General features: G+C 39.6%; 1 protein-coding gene across 3 annotated transcripts in view; it reads right to left on the reverse strand.

Moving 5' to 3' along the window:
- The window catches only part of CEP162 (centrosomal protein 162), a 114,310-nt gene extending 94,545 nt beyond the window's left edge, over window positions 1-19,765 (reverse strand). For 2 of the 3 annotated variants that reach the window (XM_060616090.3, XM_060616089.3), the window contains exons 1-6: window positions 19,503-19,765; window positions 18,343-18,458; window positions 6,453-6,567; window positions 3,323-3,469; window positions 2,809-2,992; window positions 291-358 (exon numbers count right to left, since the gene is read on the reverse strand). In XM_060616090.3, coding sequence (XP_060472073.3) covers window positions 291-358; window positions 2,809-2,992; window positions 3,323-3,469; window positions 6,453-6,567; window positions 18,343-18,399 — 571 coding nt within the window. In that variant the 5' untranslated portion in view covers window positions 18,400-18,458; window positions 19,503-19,765. Of the gene's footprint in view, window positions 1-290; window positions 359-2,808; window positions 2,993-3,322; window positions 3,470-6,452; window positions 6,568-18,342; window positions 18,459-19,502 lie in introns of those variants that run through there. The other variant, XM_060616092.3, reaches the window with a different exon arrangement.
- Window positions 19,766-25,541: the final 5,776 nt, after the last annotated feature.

Consider the following 25,541-nt stretch of genomic DNA (forward strand, 5'->3'; position numbering starts at 1 on the left):
TACCTGAAGAGCCAACGCTTTAAGGATACTCGTCCTGGCTCCACAGATTCCCATGGTCCTTTTTCTATCTTCCTAATTGGTCCACCACCCACTCCCAACAAATGAGGCAATAGTGCACTTTCAACAATTTCTTAGTAGCTCAGATTGTAACATAGGCAGTTCACTCTACCCATTCAAAGAAAGCTCTTTCCAAGATACCATTTTCCTTTTAATTATTTTTCTATCAATGTCTTTATTAAAAGTTATACTACCTTTACAAATATTGTAAATTTTAAAACCAATAAAATTACCTGCTAGTTCTTCATGTTTCGATTCATTCTCATGTTTACCTTCAGTTAGTTCTATATTAGCTTGACTACTAAAAAAAAAAAAAAATTACCTAATTTAGTATTACATGTTAATAATAGGTTCCCATGCAATCTTTCATGTATATTTTTTAAAAACCCCTAACATATATTTTCTTCTCAAGTACTCTTATTCTATCAAAAACTAAAAATTTAGGAGCTATAAAGAAAATGTTTTGAAAAGAAAGAATCCTCAAAGCCTAAGACTGTCACTATCAATTAACACAAAGAGAAAAAATGCCGTATTTTTTAACTTTATACACCAATACACACAATTTTACACATAAATGTGTGCCTTTACATGTCTCAGGGCTCAGATATCCTTTATAAACTAAAGATTAGAAACTGACCACGGGGGTGCCTGGGTGGCTCAGTTGGTTAAGCATCCAACTTCGGCTCAGGTCATGATCTCGCGGTTTGTGGGTTTGAGCCCCGTGTTGGGCTCCGTGCTGACAGCTCAGAGTCTGGAGCCTACTTCGGATTCTGTGTCTCCCTCTCTCTCTGTCCCTTTCCCACTCACACTCTGTCTGTCTCTCTCTCTCTCAAAAATAAGTGAACATTTAACAAAAGAAAAAAAAAAGAAACTGACTATAAGTTATGAGAACCAGTGAAGTCTACATAGAGGCCGGAAAAGAATGCCAGGTTCAGCATTTACATGTTAACAAGCAATTTAATCATGAAATGGAGGCTGAATACGAGGCCTAAACCTATAAAATCTCAGCAAGGTGACCAAGGAACTTGAGCAAGTTTTAAATAAATTGAGTATACTTTTAGTTCATATACTGTCTTCTTTCAAAGCAAGGACTCCCTTCTACTTTTTTCAGTCCATGAACCCTCTCTTTAGTGAGATCAACAAATCCAAGAAGCTATAAAACTGTAGTAATAATAATAACAGCAGCAAACACTATTGTGTACTCAATGCTATTTAGCACACTAACTAGCCTATTCTAGAACAGAAATATCAGTAGTTAGGAATAATGTTAAGAAATAAAACAAGCTAAGAAATATTGCAAAGGTGCAAAAACCTGTGGCCAATGATCCTGTGTATGCTTAATCTGTGTTGTCACTGTTGGGAGAGGCAATCAGCACGGGCCCTGAGTGTCCTTGCATGTTCTTGTGGGGTACACCAAGAAAGGAAGGCACAAACCCCTCATTCCTAGGTCATTTCCCAGGATTGTGTGTGCATCAAGCAACCTTGAGAGATGAGGCAGTATCTCCTCCCATAAAAGGAGCAGGCTTGTTTCCTCTTACTATAAAAGCAATAGATTCCCCAATCTCAGTGATCTTTTCCTGTAAAGCAACCCACCATCCGTGCAGAGAGCCATTATGGACTCTCCATGTTGCCTCTGCAGGCCATGTGGAGCATGGGGGAACTGAGGCAAATAAATGTGAGATGTAGACTGGACTTTTGTTGTGAGAAATAAAGTCCTTTGCTTCTGACCCAGGAAACCATGTCTATACTCAGCATCCATAAAACTGACCAGCTAATTTGTTAGTTTATAAGTAGGGTAAAAATCTCAAACTCTATACAGTTCATGACAGTCACTATACTGCTTTACCCCTGGTCTGTGAGAAACTAAGCATCATAAGACCAGGTACTCCAATAACGAAAGGTTATGATTCTCCTCAGTCTTAATTATAGTTGGTGTTCTTAAAACCTTGAAGATGTGATATGACTTTCATTTATAATTTTAAAAGGTCAAAGGCCGGCTCTATTTACAGATGGCCAGCTCAGTCAGCTAGCAGGATTTCCAGGATAAATGAAGTTTCCTGATAATCATCAGGGCCAACCACACACAAAGGTAGGACAGAAACAAAACCTATCTTTTACTCCCTGGTTCCTCCTTTCTTTTCTGTCCCTATTTTCTCTGAGTTTATAACAGCTACCTGAACTTTCTTATTTACCTTATCTGTGGAAAATTGCTTAATAAATTACTTTTGTGGGGCACCTGGGTGACTCAGTCTGTTAAGCATCCAACTCTTGATCTCAGCTCAGGTCATGATTCCACAGTTCGTGAGTTCAAGTCCCGCATCAGGCTCCACACTGACACTGTGGAGCCTGCTTGGGATCCGCTCTCTCCGTCTCTCTCTGCCCCTCTCCTGCTTATGTGCATGCGCTCTCTTTCTCTCTCTCTCAAAATAAATAAACTTAAAAAAAAAATAATAAATTACTTTCCTAGTAAGGTCTTTTTGCAGTGTGCCATTAGTCTCAGTAGCATCTCAGGCATGACATTTCACATAGCTGGATGCTGAGTAGGCTCTCAAACACAAATTAACATATTCCATTCATATATAAGAGAAACCATGACCAAAAAAAATGAACAGAGAAAAAAGAGATAAAATAAGATTTAACATGTACCTGTTATAATGTTTATCCATTTAAGTCCATGCATATACCAGCCTTCCAAAAATATGGAAAAACATAAAAATCATTTAATGATAGTTGATATTGTATATATATTACCTATGTAAAGCTTTAAATTGTGTGGAGTCATTAGAATCCAATTCCTTATTTAATCTTGAATAATCAATGGAAGATGTTAAGCCTTCCTCAAGCCTGGCAAAAAATTGCTCCTTTTCCTCTTGTTCCTCTAGTGTGTCCAATCCCAATCCAAGAACACTATGATTGAGTTCCGAAACTATGATCTCTAAATGGAAAAGAATGAATATATTTTTATTAACATGCAGAATTTTGACAAAATTAATTTTAATGGTGCATTTATTGATGTCCTTAATAAAACTTTAAAAATTTAAAAAATACTTTATCTCTTACCCACCAAATACAGATTTATATTCATAATCAATATGTAACATTGTAAGGTTTCTCTCGAGATATAATTCTAAACCTTCCAGGAAGGTATTAAGTATGTCTACACGCTTCAGTAAAGAAGGCTAGAAGATACAATTTAATTTTTATAAAAATTTTAATTATAAGCATAGTAATTAACCTGTCAATTTGTATCCCTCATATTTCTTACCATTTGTTTCTAAGCTGTCAATACTTAAGATAGAGGTTCCACTGCTCTGAAGAAACTGAATCCTTTCAGGACACTCCTCTTCTATTTCCATAATAGGCTGAGAAGTCTTCTTAGCTTTCACAAAGCTTACATTTGTTCCAAGCTGTCCTAGGGGTGGGATTTAAGATACAGTTGGATATTTATGTTCACAAAACTGTTCTGACCACAATGTATTACCCAGTGATATTGTTACACTAACTTTTTTTTCTGTTATACTAATATTGTGGATAGTAGCTACAAAATAAATCTGGTCCATTTGATAAAAATCCAACACCATTTAATAAAAATCCATCAAACATAAAATTCAAAGAAAAATTACAGTACTATTTATTTGCAGTGTATCTTATGAAATAATTTCAAAAGTTTATACATAATGAAACAAAACTTTAAAAATTACTTGAAAGCACAACTATTTAATACAGTATACCATGCACTGTAAGGCTATCTTCTGCCTTATGTGAAGGAAGAGTAAGAAACAACTAGGTGAACGAGAAAGGGGAGACCATTCTGAGTAGGAAGAAGGAAAGGTACAAAGAAAGGGTCAGCAACAGGAGGGGCAGGCCACACTGGAAGACACAAAAAGGTCAGTAAGGTTGGATCTAGATTGTGAGGGTGAGTCCAGGTGGAAATAAGCCCAGAGCAGGATCGATGGGTCAGACAGACCAGGCTGGTACTCATAGCCCAAAGTAGGGTTTTGCTCTTTATTCCAAAAACATTAGAAAACACTGAAAAAGTTATGCAATATCAACATTTATCATAATAGCATACATTTGCTGTAAAAAAAACCCTGAAATATGGAAAAGTTAAATAATTACATTGTGTGGTATAAATATTAAGATTAGAATACCACTTTTGCTTAGAAGGAAGTCTTAATAAGTCACAAATTCTGCCTTCAGTATCTTAATTAGCGTCCTCTTGGAAAGGATTCAGCATCTATTTCTCATGGCTCTGTGTAAATAATGGTTTTATACATCAAATAACTTCTACAGTTGCAGAGTATCAAAAGACAGATCTATAGACACTTCCAATGAAAAAGCGCATGCCACGGGTTGGGGTGCTGTTGTGGTGTCTGCGGAGTCTCACCCTGGCTCTGAAGCTGGACTCAGGGATATGACCAGACTAACTGAGCTTACAAGAAACTAATAACCAAAACCAAGATCCATTCGATCATTCATAGTGAAGAGTATAACCGGTAGAAGGATTAGACTGTTTCATCCTCTAGGCAGAACATTTATCTTTATGGCAGTTAAAAGAAAAATTCTAAGGTTGAAGTAAGCTCAATGTTGATGTTTACTGATGCCTATCCAAATTTGGTAATGCATTCCTCTCCTCCTGAGGCTGTTTACCTCCCCGCTGTGATGCTTCTACACTCTTGATGGCAGGACTCATACCCTGTCTGTATACTAGTGTCTGGTATGCATAATATACCATGAACTCAATAAATGTTTGTGATTGAACCAGGGACCAGGTTATGTAGAAAAACCTGGTAGAAAAACCCTCTCCTCTGTGTTCAAATGGATATTGTCAAAGTTTGCTTAAGTATCCTTATTTGCATCTTTTACTAATCAAATCCACTTCTGATTGATAAATTCTTTTTTAAAAATTAATAACTTTGCCAGGTTACATTCCAGTGTTGGTCCAGGACCTATTCTTTTCCTTTAGGATGAGTATGCACATTCTATCTCCAATTCATTACTTTCTAGAAAAGAGACTTTAATGCTAATTAAGTCTCAAATCTTCGTAAACAATTCCAATAGTACTTCATCATATAATAAATATCCTTTCCAAGCACCAATGCGGGGAAAATTCTAAAAAAGAATTCTTTGCATGCAAACTTTAGCATTGTTACATGGTTGGGGACTTCTGAAAAAATGCACTGTATTTTTCAGTAAGGCAATTCCTTATTTACAATTTTAAGAACAGAGAAATGACTATCAAATTCACTCTAACATTCATTTATCAAACACATTTATTACTTACTGTTGAGGGTCAGGGGATACAAACAAAAAGAAGTGTTTCCTGCCTTCACAAAGCTCACAACCTCAGGAGTAGCCCTATGGGTTATAACTATCAACACAATGTGTAAGTGCTGTTGCTAGGTTTTGAAATCAAAACGAAGGAGAAAATAATTATGTTGAAAAGGGATCTAGAAGAGTTAGGAAAGGATTGGAAGGAGGTAATGTCAAGCTTTACCGGACAAGAAGGATGAGAGCAAAGGCAGCCTTGTGGTGAGCAAGCATGAGCTAATGCACAGAGGCATAGTCAATGATGTTTCCAGGAGATAGGGAGTAAGTATAGCTGGAGCACAGAAAGCTAGAAAGGAGGGTCCTAGTCAGATGATACCGAGCCTTAGCTGTCACATTAAGGAATCTGGGCTTAATTGCATGGGGAAAAAACAAAAGCTACAGGGCAAATTTTCCTCCAGGGATACAGAAATCCTGTAAGTTTACAAAATGGTGCTTAAAGATCCACAAATAGTTTGAACATAGGTTAATAGACGTGGTCTGGGGTTCCTTATGGATAATGGTAGTTTCCTATATAGCATGTATACCAAAGCACAGGTGCCAGAGAGTAGTTTTCCATTTGTAAAGATGTGACTAGGACTAGTTCTGGGAAAGCTATACATGTATGTCAGATAGGATCAACAATGAGTTCTTTACCAAGGCAATAAATTACTTTCTTGCTATTGTTATTAACAGACTGTGATACCAAAATCTATAGATTTCTTAAAATCTACCCAGTGCAAAGACATCAATACACTGTCAGAACATTTTATTAAATCACCTCAAATCAATCGGCCATGAAACATGACAATACAGAAATATGCCTGTGTTATTTATCATCTTAATTTGAGTGAATATAAATTATCCCAATATAACAATATAACCTGATAATGCAGAACCATCATAGATTCTCAACTGCGTAATACATAATAAAATGAAGTAATATGTAATTCAAACTTTAAAAAGTCACAATACTAGTATTATTTTCTTTAAATACCTATAGTACAACAACAAAATCCCAGAATTAAAAGTCTTGACTGACCCCTTGTGGTCAAATAATTTGAAATAAAAAACCCAGCAATATTTACCACCATCTTCAAAATCATCTTCAGTTATCCACCATGGCAATGCATCTTTCTTCTTCACTTCTCTTTCAGGTTGTCTAGGTGTTTTGTTTGAATTCTCAAAAGAATCATCTGAAAGCTAAATCGGATATAAGCCACTGATTTTAAAGAATCCCAGATTCATCATTAAAAATATTTCTCTTCCGTCAGGCTCTGGGCTGATGGCTCAGAGCCTGGAGCCTGCTTCCGATTCTGTGTCCCCCTCTCTCTCTGCCCCTCCCCCATTCTTGCTCTGTCTCTCTCTGTCTCAAAAATAAACATTAAAAAAAATAAAAAAAATACTTAAAAATGTTTCTCTTCATTGTACATAAACAATTTTCTCAGCAATAATGTATACATTCTTATTTTCAGATATGTGGCTAAAATAACTTAAAAATCAAATATACAACTCTGAACATCAATTTCATATCCAGAGTTAAACAAGTAAACTAACCAGAAAAAATCAATGATAACAACAAAGAAATAAAACTTATCAAGAAACTTGATCAGAAAGAAAAAGAGAAGGATACAATCCCCTTCTAGACATCCTCTAGGGTCTAAGAATAAATAATGATTGAGCAAAAGTACCTGGCATCACTCTAGAAGAACACAGAATTCTAAGACCAGAAGAACTGAGTTTCAGGTGTTTACCAGAGAAATCAACATTTTGTCACAATGATTAATAAACTTTAATCAACTTTCATTGTCCTTTTCTACTCTTCAAGTCCAAATTTTACTACAATCCTAAATCCCCTACTCTAACCCTAACCGACCCACCACCTCCACCACCTGGTCAGTAACCTGCCCTCTTTCTTCACAGAGAAAATAAAGACCTTCACTCAAAAACCACCCTCCTTTCCCTCACTCCACCATCACACTCACCTGTTAGACACTGCTTTCCTCTTTCAGAAAAGAAATTCTTTCCTCTACTCCTGGGAGAACCTGCAGAGGGGTCACTTCCTGCCTTTCTAGGTCCTTACTTCCTTGGTCATCTCATGTTATCTCTGTCTCTGCATCCCCTCCTCTCTCTCCACTCCCTCCTTCCCTCAGGTTACAAACCTGCCCATCTCTGCCTCGCCAGGGCCTAGCACAGCACCTCGCACAACTGTGGAATGAAAGAATGAACATTCAAGTCTACTCCACTTTTCTTAAAAAGGCAAAGCAAAACAAAACAAACAAGATTAAGATCCTTATTCCTACCTCCTCCTTACCACTTTTCCTTTACATACTAGCATCGTGAGTTCACTGCTCAACCCTTTAGAATCTGGTTCCCATCCAAAACAGCTCTCCTCCAAGTTCCAAAGGCCTCCTAAATGTCACAAATAAAGGACCACTGCTAGTCATCTTTCTTGATCACATCATGGAACTTGATACCGGTGACCAACTCTTCTCGAATGTCTCTACCTTTGATTTCACAGCATCACTTCCTCCAAGTTATACTTCAGCTCTGTGACCTCTCCCACCTGTCTATTTTAATAGGTCTTGGCTCTTTTGCCCATTTCTTTACAAGACTTCCCCAGGACTCTGTTCTTGGTCCTTTATCTTCATCCTACACAACTTTCCTGGAGAAGAAACCAACGTTTATTCCATACCTGCTCTATATCAGGACCTATCCCCAGGTTATCTCAAGCAATCCAATCAAGATTTACAGAAGGGGAAACAAGCTCAGAGAGATTAAGCAACTTGCTCCAGTTGTTACTGTTAGTAAGTGTTACACACCTGGGATTTAAACGGAGGTCTGATAACACCTGTCCACTTTCCATTACACTATGTAATCCCCCAACTGGCACCAGAGTGCCCTTTCACTATAGTAAGTGCCAGGTTACTTCCAAGATGACAACACACAAATTTCCATCTGCCAACCAAACAATTCTATCTCAATGACTTATAATAGTGTCAACTTTAAAGTGTTCCAAAAGAACTCACGGTCTTCCCTGACAACCTGACAATCAGGCAGGAAGCAGGAAAAGGGAAGGAAAAGGAGTCTATCTGAATTTTAGTTTTATCACTTTCTACTCGGTCTCTACACTTGGTCATCACCTAGAAATGTTCCATTCTCTCTCTTCCCCATATCTCGCTGTTTACCAAATTCTGACAATCTGCCACAGACTTGGTCTATTCCTCTTAAGCCCCATAGCTACCTAAGAGTATGGAAGGAGTAGAGGTTTTGGGAGCCAGACAGATCTGAGTTCAAATTTTAACTTCAAAATATACTAGCTGTTGCTTAGAAAAAATTATCCTCTCTTTTCAGTTTATTCATGTGTTGAAAACCACTGACCTTGCAGGCTTGTGACAAAGCTCAGAAAACGAAATGGAGAGTGCTCACCCTACCGTCTAATATATACTAGGTATTCTCACTTTTGATAATCTTCCACAATGCTTTTCAGGTTACTACCATTAAAAACAAAACAATACACAAAAGCAAGTCCCCAGAGAGTAACTGTGCTGGTGAGCATATGAAGTTGGAAACCTAATATACTAAAACATGGCTGGTGGGAACATAAAGTGGCACAGCTAGTTTAGAAAATAGTCTGGCCATTCCTCAAAAGGTTCAACACAGAGTTACCATATGACCCACCATTTCCACTATTAGGTATACACACAACAGTAATGAAAACACACACCCACACAAAAACTTGTACGTGATTGTTCATAGCAATATTATTTATAAATGCCAAAAAGTGGAAAGAACTCAAATGTTCATCAACTGATATGTGGATAAACCCAAAAAATGGAAATGCCATTGAGCTATAAAAACGAATGAAGTACTGAAAGATGTACAACATGAATGAACCTTTAAAACATTATGTTGAGTGGAAAAAGCCAGTCACAAAAGACCACGTACTGAATGATTCCATTTCTGTGAAACGTCTAACATAAGCATATCTTCAGAGACAGAAAGTAGATAGTGGTGCGCAAGGCTGGAGAAGGGGTAACTGCTAACAGGTACAGGGTTTCTTTTGAGGATAAAAATGTTCTATAAGTGATTGTGGTGATGGCTGCATAGCTGCTAATAGGCTAAAAACCACTGAATTGTACACTTTAAATGGGTGAATTGTATGGTATATGACAACTCAATAAATCTGTAAAAAGAAAAAAAAAAAAGCTGGTCCTACCAATCTCCTTATAAAGATACGTAAGCCATATCATTGAACAATCTACTGAACAATTTAGCAAAATGACTAAAGAAGTTACCATGACTCTAAAATCATGGTTTTTATTATTAAAAAATGAGACATTAAAAAATGACCCAAATCTCTAACATGAGATAAAAGCTTTTATGGGTTGAGATTGAATATGAGAGAAAGATATGGAGGGAGAGTGTTGAAGGGATGGCAAATAAAGGGCAAAAGGAAAAAAAACTGGTCTACACTGCTTTTATCTTTTATAGTGAAAACACTTTCTATAAGCTTAATTTTCAAAATGTGCCCATATTTGAAAATAAAAAATCAGTTTCCAAATGAGAAGTGAGATTCTTACCCTGAGTATCTATTACATTCAGATAATTCTTAAATGCAGTTTTTAAACCTTACAACAATCCTACAAGGTAGGCATTATTTTTCCTGTTAATTAAACTGAGGTTTTCTACTACATCGTATATCAAACTCCCTTTATGAACAAGAATGTTAGTATAATCATTTAAAATGTGACTCTCCTGGGGGCACCTGGGTGGCTCAGTTGGTTGAGCGTCCAACTTCAGCTCTTGTGATGATGTCATGGCTCATGAGTTCAATCCCAACATCAGGCTCTGTGCTGACAGCTCAGAGCCTGGAGCCTGCTTCAGAATCTGTGTCTCCCTGTCTCTCTCTGCCCCTCTCTGCTCACTCTGTCTCTTGCTCTCTCTCTCTCAACAATAAATAAATGTTAATTCTTTTTTAATTCTATATAAAAAACAATTTAACGTTTATTTATTTTTGAGACAGGGCGAGACAGAGCACAAGCTCTGTATTCACTGTAGCATAAGTGAATAAGGGAGAAGAGGGGTATAAAGCGAGTGAGGAGGACATGAGCAAAATCATCCAGGGCTCTGTAAACCATGGGAAGGAGTTTGGATTTTATTCCATTTGTGATGGGAAGCCAATAAAGTGTTTTACAAAGAGGAGAAACAGTCTGATTTACGTAAAAGACGGCACTGGCTGCAATGTGGTGAAGGAATGCTGGGACAGTACGTAGGAACTGTTGTAGTACCTCAGGTGAGAAGATGTCACCATGGATTGGGATGATGGCAGATGAAAGGAGAGAGAACGAGGAAGATGACAGATATATTCTGGAGGAAGAGTTGACAGAGTGTGGTGACAGACTTGTGAAGCTGAATGCAGGACACCTCATTTAGAACACAATGGGGAAGTCAGCAGGGGGAGCTCTCACACTCCATCAATTTGTCATCAATTGCAGACTCCAACAAAGAAGTGTATCTTGCATTTTCTAACAGAACAAAGCCTACTCTACTACCCCAGTGGGAGGAAGGAAGGTTTTTCTTCATGCCCAGCAACAGCCCTGCCAATGAGAAGCCATCACCATCCTCAACTCCTGTTTTCCGCCAGTGGACTTTCGTTCAAAGCAGCCCCTCCCAACTTCCTCCTTTTCTCTAGAAAATAACGTCCCTCTCCTTTGATCTCAGGTCTTGCTTATGGGTTTGCCATCATTTGCATGTCCCAAATTGCAGTTCCTTTGCCATTCCCAAATAAATGATAAAATAACGGGCTGTTTTAACCTTGAGGTCAACATTACTTGGTGATCAGAAGTGGGATCCAGAGAAGACTCTCAGCAACTACGAGGCTGGTGAGCAAACAGGTGCCTGTACCCACTGAGCCAAATGATTCTTTTCTCCCCGACCCTGGAGTCTGAGAGTATGTGTCTCCTGGTTCCAAGCTCTGCTCACTTTGCATTTTGAGTTCTCTGACTTTATTTAGGATCTATTTAAAAGCTTTATTCTTTCTTTTTTATGAAGGCTTTGTCCTATCTGGTGAGTACTCATGTTTTTCTGAACTTCTGGTATTGACTAATGGGATCATAATCCCCTAAACTCTCTCAGGACAGCCCTCCTCCTCCTGGGATCCTGGCTGGCTTTATATTTAAAAACTATGATCCTCCTGCATGCACAATGCTAACAAAATAGACCAACTTAACTAAATTTAGAACTTCAATGACTGTCATGGGGGAACTTTTGATCTCCTCCAACTTAATTTTCTCAAAACCAAATTAGAAGACCATAGCTCTAAAATTAAACAAACTGCATGGAATGCCTGTTTTAATTAGTACCCAAAGACTTCCATACATATTGACTCTAAAATTACCCCTTTGCAAAATACCATTTCTAAATTAACTGAGGCTACGAAACAATTGAGAGAATTCAAAAGGGCTTTTGAGTGCTCTTTCCCTTCCCTGGATTCTTCATCTCCAGACACACAGCAGTCATCCTGTGCTCTGGCCACTCCTCTGGGGCCATCTTCCTACTTCCCTGCAGCAGCATCCCAGCCCCTCCATACCCTTTCCCTTCCTCATTCTACTCTTCTCTCTGGATTTCCCTTTTCCTCCTTATCTCTCCCTGCTCTCTTCCTCTGAACCTAGCAGAACCTCCTCCTTTAAAGTTAAGCCCCCTGAGGATCCAACTGCTAAACTCCTAGTTTCTTATGTTCTCTGGACTAAAGCTGAACTACAAGCTAGAGTCAAAGACTTTGCCAAAGTTACTGAGGATCCTCAGAGATTTGCTGAGTAATTTAACATACATATTCAAACTTATCAACTTAGTTTCTCAGATTTATATCAATTAGTTCACATGCTTGTTGGTGAGGGCCAGGCCTAACATTGGATGAAACTGGCCTGATAGAAAAATCCTGAAAGAGATTTAGAAAAACAGATCTCTGACTTTTGGCAGGACACTCACTAGAGGTCTTCACAGAAAAATTGCAAAAGCTTTTCCTAAACTTGTTAATTGGAACATCATTCAGGCTTGTGCACAAAAATTCGATAAACCTGTTATTATTACAAATGACTTCAGGTTATTTTTAATGAAAACTTCGGTCTTCCTGTAGATGTTGAGTCCCCTCAGGTAGCCTTTAATTCTATGTTCATTAACCGGCTAAATCGGATCTTTCCCTTCCAGTTAAAATGACCAGAATGGAATGGGAAACTACATCTGCCCTAGATTTGGTTAATATAGCAGTTCACCCGCATTCTAGATGATTCGACTAAAAGACCACTAAAATCCTTAATTTTCATCTCCAACAAATGTAGGCCCCTAAACAAAACCAAAACCCTCCTGATGCCTGCCATTATTTTAAAAAACCAGGACACGGGAAAAAAGGCTGCTACAAACTCAAGTGCTCCAGATGCTGTCAGCCCTCTAACCAATCTTTCCAATGTTCTCCTAATCCCCAAACACTGGGCTCTGAGGAACAAAAGGGGCTTGTCCCAATTCTCTGTCTCAACTGGCTCAAAGAAACAACCCTCCAGACTGGGAATGAATTTCTATCTGTACTCACTGCCACTGGAGCTACACTCCCGGTGCTCAACCCACCACTATAAAGCAGCCCGTGCCTCAGAGGAACAAAACCGTTCAAACGGTGAGGTTCCTACCTCTCATAAATCTATTCCCTCTGGTTTAGGTCCTTTAAGAGGTACCCACCCTTTTTTCCTTAATTCTCTCATCCAATTCACTTACTGGGCTGAGATTTCTTAGAAAAGTATCTTGCTGGAATTCCTTTTTCCAAAAAGGGGTAAGCAATTCTAGAATTTGATAGAAGCAACCAAGATTGCCAAGTTGGTGAATCAAGTGACCTTTCAACATCTTTTACTTGCTTCACTTCTGACAGCATTGGAACTAATTCTAAGGGCACTAACCATTGTCCCAATTGGATCAGTTACCACCCTTCTTATGGGTAAAATCCTCAAAGCACCTCGTACTAAGACTCAAATAGACCCCACAAAAGATCTCCCCCAAATTAATCAATACCCTATAAAGAAAGAAGCCCTTCAAGGCATCAAGCCCAAAATAGAAGATTATAAGGCCCCGGGACTCATTATCACCTGCACTAGTCCTTGTAACACCCCTATTTTACCTGTAAGAAAACCCAGTGGCTGAGGGTGGAGGTTTGTCCAGGACCTCCCAGCAATAAATATTATCCGTTAGCACCTTGCTGTTCCTAACCCAATATGCTACTAGCATCTAGTCCTACTGAAAGCAAATTTTTCACTGTAATTGATCTCTGTGTGCATTCTTTAGTATTCCAGTTGATAAATTAATATCTTTCTGCCTTAACTTGGGAAGGAAGACTATACATTTAGATAGTAATGCCCTGGGGTTTTATACAAAGTCTTACTTCTTGCAAACCTTAAAAGCTGACTAAATGATATAAAATTTTCTGGAGAACCTACCTTGTTACAAAATGTAGAGGAGTTGCCTCTCTGCTCCCTTTCCCAAGCCTCTTCACAGGAGGACAGAATGTAGCTGTTAAAACTTTTAGCCTTAAAGGGACATAAAGTTTCCAAGGAAAAACTGCAGTCTGCTCAAACTCAGGTTTGATATTTAAGACACCTGATCTTGGAATAGGGGTTCACTTAGATCGAGATAGGCTTTGTGGTATCCTGAAACTTAAAACTAAGAGCCAATTATGTGGTTTTCTCCAGCTAGGTAACTACTGTCAAAAACTGGGCTCCAAACTTCTCCTATGGTCCAACCCCTGTATATCTTACTTAAAAACAACAAATATGAATCTATTATTTGGTAAGATCAGAATTACATAGCCTTTGGGGCCTTAAAGAAAATCTTAATAAAGCCTTCTGCCCTTGGACATCCTAATTATCAGCTCCTCTTTTCCTTTTTGCATATGAGAAGGGAATACCTTTGAGGTACTCACCCCAAAATACGGAAGCTGTCATCAACCCATGGGATATTATAGCCAACAACCGGACACTGTGGCACGGGGATAACCCCCTTGCCTCAGAGCCTGCCCTTTTGGATAAGGCCACTGAAGAAATAATCATGGGAACCCCTTTAACCACCCTTGTGCCCCATGCAAAAGCCCCTCTGAATCCTTACCACACTCAACACCTTTTGGCCAGCTATCTCACCTCCTATGAAATCCTCCTCGCTGCTCCTCAGTAACTCCTCCTCACTGTAATAACCTTGACCCTGCTATTCTACTCTCTTTATCCTTCTGATAAAACCTCTCACCACCACTTGATGTGGACAGATCACCTTTTGACTATCCATGACAATTAATAGATAACCCTAACCAATGCAGATTTTTCATGGTTTACTGATGGGTCTTATTTAAAGAATGAAAATGGTATTGCCCTGGGTATGCAATTGCAACACCTTTTGAAATCATCAAGGCAGCACCTTTACCTTTGGCTACTTCGACCTAACAGGCTGAATTATATGCTCTTACTCAGACTTGTACTTTAGCCAAGGGTAAAACTGAAAATATTTAAATTGACCATATGTCCTGCAGGCAGCCCATGACTTTGGGATATTATAGAAACAGCCAACTTTCCTTACTTCTAATGGGAATAAAATTAAAAATGGCTCTTATGTCCTAAATTTACTAGATGTCAAATTTTTGCCAACTGCCCTGGCTACTATTAAGGCTCCTGTGCATTCCAGACTTGACTCCCTGGAAGCCAAAGGAAACTACCTTGCTGATGTTTCCATTAAAGACGCTGCTCTTAAAGGAACCAATAAGCAATCCTCTGTCATGGTCCTAAGAGATGTTGCCTCAAATGATAATCTAGAAAAACTGACAAGATATATCCAAAAATTAGCCCCAGAGAGGGAAAAACTATATTGGAAATCTAGTAATTTTTGGTTTGATAAAAAGAGAGAACTCTATCTTGAGCCAAATAATAACCCAGTCCTGCCAGACACTCTAAAATCTCTTTACTAACCATTGTACAAGCATTAATTATTGCTCTCCCGATAAGATGATAGGCTTTATGAATCAATTCTGGTACAGAAATATTAACAAGCCCACAAAAGTGCCTACTTTGCTTGTTCTACCTGTCCAAAACACAACTCTGGGAAACCCATCCACACCACCCACTGGCATTTTAAGTTGCCCAATAGACCATTCGAAGTTCAGCTCCTTTCCCATGAATATAAATGTTTTGGTCATGGTTTGTTTTCTCACTGAACTGAAGCTTTCCCTTGCAGAGAGGGTATGGCCCCTTCTGTAGCTAAAATCCTATTAGAAAAGAGTATTCCTACCTAAGGAGGCCTTCTCAAGCTTCAAAGTTATCAAGGCATTTACTTCACTGGTCAAGTTTGTCAATAGGTCTGTGCTGTTTGGCCAGTTCTAGAGCACTATCTATGCTCACAACCTTCAATCCTCTGGGCTAGTGCAATGCACTAACAGCACCATTAAGACTCAACTAGCAAAATTTGTGGAAACCCTTCAACTAACTTGGCCAAAAGCACTGTGATTGGGTCTTTCTAAATCTGCGAACCATCCCCTTTGTAACTCATTAACTCTGACCCTTTAAGACAGTCACAGAGCACCTGATGCACCTGGCTCCTGCCTCGTCTGATCCACAGCTGATAAAAGGAGATATACTCCAATACTGTAAAGGCCTGATTCCTTCTGTTGAGAATAATCATGCTTTAGTAAAACTGTCCTCATGGCTTACTCCCAGGAGACAAAGCCTTAAGCACCACGACTCGCAACCCAGAGATTTTGTCTACTGCAAGACACATCAAAAAGTTCTCTCTTCAACCTCACTGGAGGGGCCCTATCAGGTACCGTTAACCAACTCTTGTGCCACCAACTTTCAAGAAATAGACTCCTGATTCACATGTCACATCTAAAGACAGCACTAAATCCAGGCTGGACCTGCATACCAATTGGTGACCTGCAAGTAAAGTTTCCAAGAATTAAAGCAGACATCTGATAAAGATGACCTTCCCGACATGACTGAAGCAGGCTTGCATACCTTTTCTCGCTGTTACTTCTTACTCTATTTTTCCCTCTTCCATGGACAGATATTGCTCTTATTCACATTTTCCAATAACTGGTTGTTGGATTTGTCACCAGAAACCTCGATCGAGTCCATAGGAACAGGGATACCTTAGTTCACCCTAAAAGCAATTTCACTGGAATCCCAATTGCCACTCATGCCTAAAGTGTTGCCCAGGTCCCTTTTATAGGTTAGCATATTAAATCCACACATACTTGTTCCCCGCCTCAATTTAACCCAACCCTGGGTAGGAGAAATGAAATCCCTTGAATACATATATAAAACACACTGTAAAAGAGCCAAAGTAGGACCATTTGTAAGCTGGCTGTCATACCTATATATTTAGGAAGACTTTTAGTATGTGATAACATTGAGTCTTGGTTGAATAATGCTAATGCCTTTATACCCACAAATGGGTCCACAAATGCTAATTCTTCTGAGGGAGCCCCATGTGCAGCTCCTGGCTACTCTTCTATACATGGAGGTTTTGGTAATGGCCCTGATGCTTGAGCAATTCATCACCTTGACAGCTGAAGGATAAAAGGACAATGTGCTCTTGCTATACTCACTGTTCTGCTTTTGCTCATAACTAGCAGCTTCCCACGGTCCACCTCACTAAACCTTCATGGCAACCTTGAATGAGAACTTCCAAGAGGCATACACAACTCCAGGTTTGCCTCCATAGAGAGAGCCTTTCTCCCTTCAGTAGAGCAAGTACTAAAAGACACAATTAGAAATCTCTCCTTAAATTAGGAGATCTGGTCAGTTCTATAAGCCAAAGCAGAAGCAGCCCAACAATGATCATTCAACTCACTGGCTAAAGTAGTTTTAGACAATCACAGAGTTCGCATTACCTACCTGCTGAGTAAGGATGCGTCTGTGTGACAGACACCACCTACTGCACATGGATAAACTACTCTGGAAAAGTAGAAACCCAATTGCACAAAATTAGGGAATAAGCACATTAACTACAACAAATTTCACATGATTCTCAAAGATCTTTTATTTAGCTGGCTACCTTCAGGCCTAGGGTCATGGTTCAGAACCAGTACACAATTTGGAATTGTCATGTTTCTTTTAGTTACGTTTTATGTAATAATTTTTAAGTTTTGCAGGTGTTGGTCGTCAAACTTTTGTAGAAACCAGGTACTCAATAACGTGATGCTAGCTCAACACTTCAAGATGATCTCCAACATGTATGACCTCAACAAGATACAGATATAGATAAAGACTTTGGATGGGAAATGCCTGAGAGTTTTCCTTCCTAAGCTTGTTATTCAGATATGGTCTTAAATGGGTTCTAACTGCCACACACTTTCTCTCTGGTGGGACATGACACCCAGAAAAGGTCCTACCTGGCACGGAGAGGCACAGATGATGTATTTCTTGGTCAGTGATGCTTTTGAGGAAAGATCTGGATCCAAAGGGGAAAATATGAAACTAAATAAAGGAAACTACATTTTAAAAAGTCAGGAGGCCAGAAGGGGGAGCTCTCATGCCCTATCAACTCATCAATTTCAGACCCCAAAAGGAAGAAATGTACCTTGCATTTTCCAACAGGGGGAATAATGAATTTCTCCAGGCCTAGCAATTAGATCAGCCAACAAGAAAATACAGTGACTACTTTTTTCCTCCAATGGACTTTCATTCAAAGCATCCCCTCCCACCTTTCTCCTCGTTTTCTCTATAAAGGTAATAGTTCTTCTCCTTTGATCTCAGTACTTGCCCATAGTTTTGCCATAGCCTGCAAGGTCTGAAATGCAGTTCCTCTGCCATTAAAAAATAAACCCATTTTGCTGGTAAAATAACTTGGCTGTTTCATTTTCAAGGTGGTCAAACTGCATAGTAGAGGAGAAAGAATTGAAGGATGAGTTTCTTGTGACACAAATTTACAATACAGCTTTTAAAATGATAAATTTACCTCTTTCATGAACTTTTCAAACTCTTCATCCAGCTCTTCTTTGGAATAGTGAGCCATAATCAATAATTTTCACTTCCCAAAGTAAACATTCCAAAGTATTTACAACACTGGAAACACTAAATAACAAGAGATAAATATTCTTTGAGAAAATTCACAACACATCATAAGAACAACCAAACTTAAACCTCAGACATTTCTCTTACGATTTAGCATATATGCACAGTTATTGACCAATAACCTGGACAAAAGATTCCAAATTCATGAATAAAACTGCTTTGGAAAAGCAGCTTTCACAGTTTGCTTTGTATTCAGGGTCCAAGATTACATTTTCATTGTTAACATCCAAGTGTTAAAGGGTGACCACAATATTTCCTAACTCTATGGTGTGTGTGTTACATAACATTCCTGAAACAAAGCAGGTCCTCTCAAGGAATCTTTCAAAAATTTAGTATAAACGAGCAAATTCAAAAGACCGTTTCTTTTTTGCAAAGCACAGGACAGTACGTGCTGCCTTGTCATTCAGCTAGTTATCAGCCCCTAGTAATAGTTTTGCAAGACAGACTGTTTCCAGATACAGACAAAATGCAATTCATTACGGTTCAAATCTACCTAAGATAAAGTTAATGAAGTATCCAAATTAGAACAAATTACGTTTCTTTTGGAGCGTGGGAAGGCCAACAAAACTATGCAATAGTGACTCGTGGAGCAAAGTTCTCTTTGTCCCTCTAATGAACCCAACCAACTTTCAAATCTGTCCCAGTTTCGGGGCCTCCTTGAGGCTGCTCAAATCGCAGCTTCATTTTCCAGAAGCGGTGGAGGGGGGCTCTGTGTGTAAACACCCTGGACAATATTTTGCCCAATCTGCAGAATAACACCTCCCTGACTCATTAGCATTTCTGATCAGTTGAGGATGTGTGCGGTTAAGGTCTTAGCCCCAAGATCTCGGTCGGAGGCGGATCCTCTCAAACGGGCTCCGTTCGGTGGGGCCCTGCTCCAGGAAGCGCGGGTTCCAGAGTGGCGAGAAGACAAAGACGCACTTGAAGTAGAGTGTGGGCGGAGGAGGGGAGTGACCTGGGAAACTAAAGCCCTGGGGAGGGGGTCTGAGGACAGTCTCGGTCAGAGTCAACCGAGTGGGAAACAAGTGTCTATGCCTCACCTACCTCGGTCTCTGAATTCCGCGCTTTCCCGGAAGGTCTGCGGGGGCTCAACAGTTACCAGGGTAACACACTTCTGCCGCCTGGCTCTGGAGTCACATGACCGGAGCTGGTCACGTGGCTTGTGGGCTCCACGGAATAGTGGTCAGTGTCTTTTTTGCTCTACGAGCGAAAGTAGGAATTGCTGCGGCTCAGGATAATCCGGAGGTAAGAGCCGTCGTTGCCGCACCAACAGAGAATGCACAGATTTGCTGCGCTCCTTGGGAAAGTGGACTGCACGAGCAGGTCACGAGAGCCGGAACACTGGCATGCTGGGTGTTGTAGGCCCAGCCCGTGGCTTCCTGGGAAATGTAGTTTAGCTCCCCTAGTCCTGTATTTCCGCAAGTCTCGACTCTTTCTAACCTTCCCGCCCGTGTGGTTTCGGCTCTGTTTTCCAAGCGGAAGTTTTGAAAAACATAATAACAATTTATTGGATTCTTCCGCGTGCAAACCGCTGAGTGGGCATTGTAAGAGAAACTCAGATCTGTGAGAAAGCATACTGTTATCAGGTTAGGGGCTCTGTTCCACCATCTAGTGGGCAAGAAATTGAAAATACACATACACGCCCCAACCCGCTACTGGTCTCCGAGCCTCTCTGTGGTGTCCCTCTGCCCCTCCCTTATTCCCACTCTATAGTGGCATCTTACAATTACTTTCTTGGATTTTAACCTCCCTCCCCCCCCCCAGTTCTTGCTCTAAAACACACACACACGTACACGCACAAGTTGGAATTTCAGAGGACCATTTGGGATCATGAAAGTAAAATCAACAACAGTTGAAAGGATTGCCACTGGCAGACATAGGCTAAGGATGTCATTATCACCAGTCTAAACTTTTCATTCAGCAAGTGTTTATTGTGATACAAATGTATACATGCCAGGAGCTGTGCCCTCAGATAAAGATTTGAATAATAATAGAGATTTTTTAAAGCTACTATTTATTGAACATGTAGGTTGATAGGAGATGCACGAGCATTATTTCACTTAAACGTTATACTCTCCAAGTCAATTCAATATAGCTTATATTTTTATTTCTAATATGTACTAAATGAACAAATGATCATAGTCCCTGCCCTAATAGAGTCTTTGGTCTAATGGAGCTGATAGACAAGTGATCAGACAATTGCAATTCTGTATGACAACAGCAATGATAGACATAGGGTGCAGTTAGAAGATGTTAAAGGTCTCCTCACCCCCTGGGAGGTTAGACAAGGCTTTCTAGAAGAAATGAAGTTTAAAATGAAACCTAGACCATCAGAGGGTAAGTAGAAGGTAGCAAGGGTTGGTGAAAAGAGGAAGTATTCAGTCTGAAGGAATCCATTTAAAAACATGCACAAGGTCACTATGAAGTTATTGTCCTCATTTTATAGAGGAGAAAATTGAAGCAGACAGGTTAAAAGACCTACTCAAAGTAATAATGCCTAAACAGAATTCAAGACTTGTTTTCACAGCTTCCATTCTATCATCTTTCCAAAGGCCTTTTGCAAATACTTTCAACTGCTTTGCCTCAGAGCCCTTAGAGCATGCCTATCCAAAGAAACACCTGCTCTGGAGCCATTGAATATAGCTCAAGAAAATCACCCAACAGGTTTGACTATATCCAGTTCTCCGAGACATCTCAACTTTTTGAAGTATAAACCTGAAGTTATTTTATTTTTAATGTTCACTTTTTTAAAACAGTGCTGTGTTGAATACCTCTATCCCTATCCCTTTTCTTACTGCCTTAGACAAATTTTAGATTCCATAACTTTATAGTAATTTCTAGATATTAAAACTAGCCAGCATAGTTTAAAACTGAAATCTCTTAACTAATTCATAGTTGTCTCTGTATTTGGAGAGGGTTGGAATGGATAGAGGTCATGATGCATTAAAAAAAAATTTTTTTTGTTAATGTTTATTTGTGAGAGAGAGACAGACAGACAGAGTGTGAGCAGGGGAGGGGCAGAGAGAGAGGGAGACACAGAATCCAAAGCAGGCTCCAGGCTCTGAGTTGTCAGCACAGAGCCCAACACAGTGCTCTAACTCACGGACTGTGAGGTAATGACCTGAGCCAAAGTCAGACACTTAACCGACTGAGCCACCCAGGCGCCCCAGCATGATCCACTTTTTACACAAATTTTGAAAGAAGGATTCTTAAGCTTTTCTTTTTTCCCTTTTTTTAATATATAATTTATTGTCAAATTGGTTTCTTTTTTTTTTTTTTAGTTTTTTTTTTTTTAATATGAAATTTATTGTCAAATTGGTTTCAAGGACTGTTGGGTAAGGGGTGTGAGCTGACACTGGTGCCAGGGAGCCTAAAATGCCATTATGGTCTTCCGGTTAGAGTAGGGGCATAGGGAGGCCAGATAAAAATTATAGTTCTAGACCAAGTATGTTTCACAGGGGTATAATGGGTCTGTGGCCTTCCCTGTGATTGTATCCCCAGGCTCCAAATGAGTAATTAGGATATAGAAAATCTCCAAGTATACTTTATAACTGGAAGAACCCTTGTGTTGGTTCCCTGATCTGTGAAGCCATTATGGTAGGAAGAACCAAATGGAAGTCCGGAAAATGCCCCACCCCCATCCACATGAACAAGTCCAAAACAATACTACTTCCTAGGAAGAATGGCAGGGATTAGCACTACCACTTAAAGATTTAAAGGACACAGGGGTAGTAAACCCTGCATAAAGCTCTTCAATCTATTTAGCTCCTGCAGAAAAACATATGGATCTTGGATAACAATGGACTATGGTAAACTTTATCAAGTATGAGCACCAATTACAGTGGCCATGTCAGATATAGTTGCTTAATTGGAAGAGATCAAGAGAATTCATGGCACTTGGTATGCCACTACCTATCTGGAAAAAATGGTCTTTTAAATTCCCTTCAGAAAAAGCATGAAAGCAGTTGGCATGCACCTGAGGAGACCAACAGTTCAATTCACTGTTTTCCCCATTGGCTAAACTAATTCTTATGTGCTCTATCAGAATGTAATGTGTAGGAAATATGTCTTGACATTTTGCAGAATATCATTATGGTTTACTATATTGATGGCATAATACTGACTGTAGTTGGTGAGCAGGAAGTGGAAATTATTCTAAGTTATCCTACCTAGGCACATTCAAACCAGAGAGTAGAAGATAAACCTCACAAAACTTTATGGTTCTGCCCTTTTGGTGAAGTTTTAGCTGATCTATTGTTTGGGACATGCTGGTACCAAAAAGATAAAGGTAAAGAATAAATCGGTACATATCAGAAGTGCTAGGTAGGCTTATTTAGATTTTAGAGACAGCATGTATTGTACTGGAGAATATTGCACCAATCCATTTATTGGACTTGAATGTTACCCAGAGAAATAGGCTCTGTTGTATGTGCAAGCAGTTTTACAAGCTTGTTGGAAGCTTGGGCCCAGCGGATCTGATCATGGCTAGAAATACCTGTGTCCATGGATGACAGAGAAAAATACTCTGGCCTTGTTCACATATAGGTTAGGGTGGCATATTGATGGTAGCCATAAATAGACTGTTGTCACACTACTGCCACACTCATAGGTATCCCTAAAAGAATATGGTGAAGGGAAATCCTCCCAGTAGGAAGAGCCCAAGCAGAACACTTCACCAGTTACTTTATTTGGAGGTGGAAGTGGCCTGAGGTATGGGTATACATAGACTACTGGATAGTGACAAATGGCTTGGGCATTTGGTCAGAGGCCTTGATAAAACAAGATCAATAAAACAGAGACAAGGAAATCTAGGTAAAGAAGCTTGCAGATAGATTTATGAGAGGAGTGGGCACATAACATGCAGATCATTGTGTCTCATGTTACTGCCCACCAGAGAGCATTCTCTACATAGAAGGCAAAAACCAAATAGGTTAGTTTGCCCTGTGGATATGAGCTACACTCCCCCTTAATCTTTAGAGACTTCACTGTTTGGACAACTGGTCCATGAATAAACATTACACCGTGTCTGGAAAGAAGGCTGTTTAAGGGCACGACAGAATGGGCTCCCACTACCAATACTGATCTAGCTACTACCGTTTTTCTGAATGCCCAACTTGTCAGCAATAGAGACTGAAACTGAGTCCATGATTTCATCCCTCAAGGATGACCAGCCAGCCATTTAATATCAGATTAACGTCATTAGATCCCTTCCACCCTAGAGATGGCAACAATTCATCCCTACTGGAATTTAAACCTACTATGGTCATGAATTTGCATTCTCTGCCAGAAAAGCCTTCATCAGTGCCCCAACTCAGGGCTTACAGAATGCCTTACTCAATGGTATGGCATTCCCTGCAGTGTTGCTTTCGTTCAAGGGATTAATTTTTGGCAAAGGTGGTGAAACAATGGGTGCATGACCACAGGAGCCCCTGGGATTACCATATATCTCATCACTTAGAAGCAGATGAACTAATGCAATGGTGGAATGACCTGTTGAAGGCTCAGCTAAAGTTCCAGGCTGGAGAAAGGATGAGATATATGTGCTGTATCAACAGCTAACATGTGGTGCTATGTCCCTTCAGGAAGCAAGGGATGGAAGTAAAATTGGTCCCTGTCCCCATTACTCCTAGTGACCCATTTTCAAGTTTACTTCTTCTGTACCTGAAACCTTAGGCCCTTCTGAATTAGAGATTCTGGCTTCCAGAAAGGAGAACACTTTCACCAGAGGACAAAGTAAAACAGTTCCACAGAACTTGACTATTACCTGGTCATTTGGGGCTCCTCATTCCAATGGTTGGGCTCCTCATTCCTGGGTCATCAAGCAAAAGGGAATTAATATGTCAATATATTTACAGGATTAATTTGCCCTGATTAACATAAATAGCCTGTGTCACTGTTATATAATGGAGGCAGGGGGAAATATCCAAGGACTTGACTGATGCACCTCCTGATGTTTTTGTGATAGGTGGTAATGGTGAATGGACAGTTACAGCAGCTATGTACTGATAAGGGCAAAGTAAACCGAACCTAAAATAAGAAGGTCTGGGTCACTCTACTGGGCAAGAAACTCTAGATCAGTAAGCTTCTGGCCAAAGGTGAGAGAAATTTAAAATCAGCAGTGGAGGAGAGAGATGATGATTATCAACAAGGCTTTGGAACCAGCTGTGGCAGTAGGGACTGTAGCTAATTCCCTAGAGCCACTTGCAGAAATTGTAGCTGGCTAGCACGTTGAAAGAGACTTGGTGACAGGTTGGAGTTAATGGTGAGAAAGGGTGAATCTGAGTAGTGCAAAAGTTTTACTGCATCAGTTGCCACTTTGTGCATCACTTAAAATCCTCTCAGCCCTACATTTTACTGAAGTCATTGTTGCTACAACCAGTTCTCATAGGTTTTGACCAGCTTCCTACAGGTGCAACTTGAGAAAGCCTCACCTCTGCCCAAGGTATGAGCCTCTCGCTTCCTTCCCTGGAACTTTACTAACATAGAAGTGTGGAATGTCCATTGAAATGCCATACATTAGCAACCTATAAGTGGTTATGCAGTAAGTAGTCAAAATTCAAGGGGCCACCTCCACCCATGGGGGATGGAAGCCCATAGAAAAATCTTTCTTGTTTTATTTCATAGATTTCATTAAAGTTTCTAAGAAAGTCTATGGAGTCCAGCACAGATTGGCCATAGCCATAGTCATTTTGATAATGCATCTCTAATCCAGCTTTTCCTTCTTCCTTGTTTTTACTCCCCTGTTTGTTATTCCTGCTCCCTGGAGTCATATTCCCAGATAAATTACCTGTGGGAAAGCCTTTTTAGGAGGAACTCAGGCTAAGACATTAATCTTATTAAATAAGTTGAAATAAATTCATCCAGATAATTCAGGTCTTAATATACAATTATGCTTCATTATTCATATGTACAGAGATTTAGGAAGAGTGATGTTTTTGTAAATTAACCTAATTAGTTCAACTTATCAAACTTTATTCAATTTGTATTTGAGAGCTAGTAGTCACAGTAATAAGTTGCTGTATCATTGAAATATTCATTCTGCTATATAAAGTGCACACACAGACATTTACAGACTGTAAGAAG

This window comes from Panthera onca, chromosome B2 (genome assembly GCF_046562875.1).
Source record: "Panthera onca isolate mPanOnc1 chromosome B2, mPanOnc1 haplotype 2, whole genome shotgun sequence".
Classification (NCBI taxonomy): Eukaryota; Metazoa; Chordata; class Mammalia; order Carnivora; family Felidae; genus Panthera; species Panthera onca.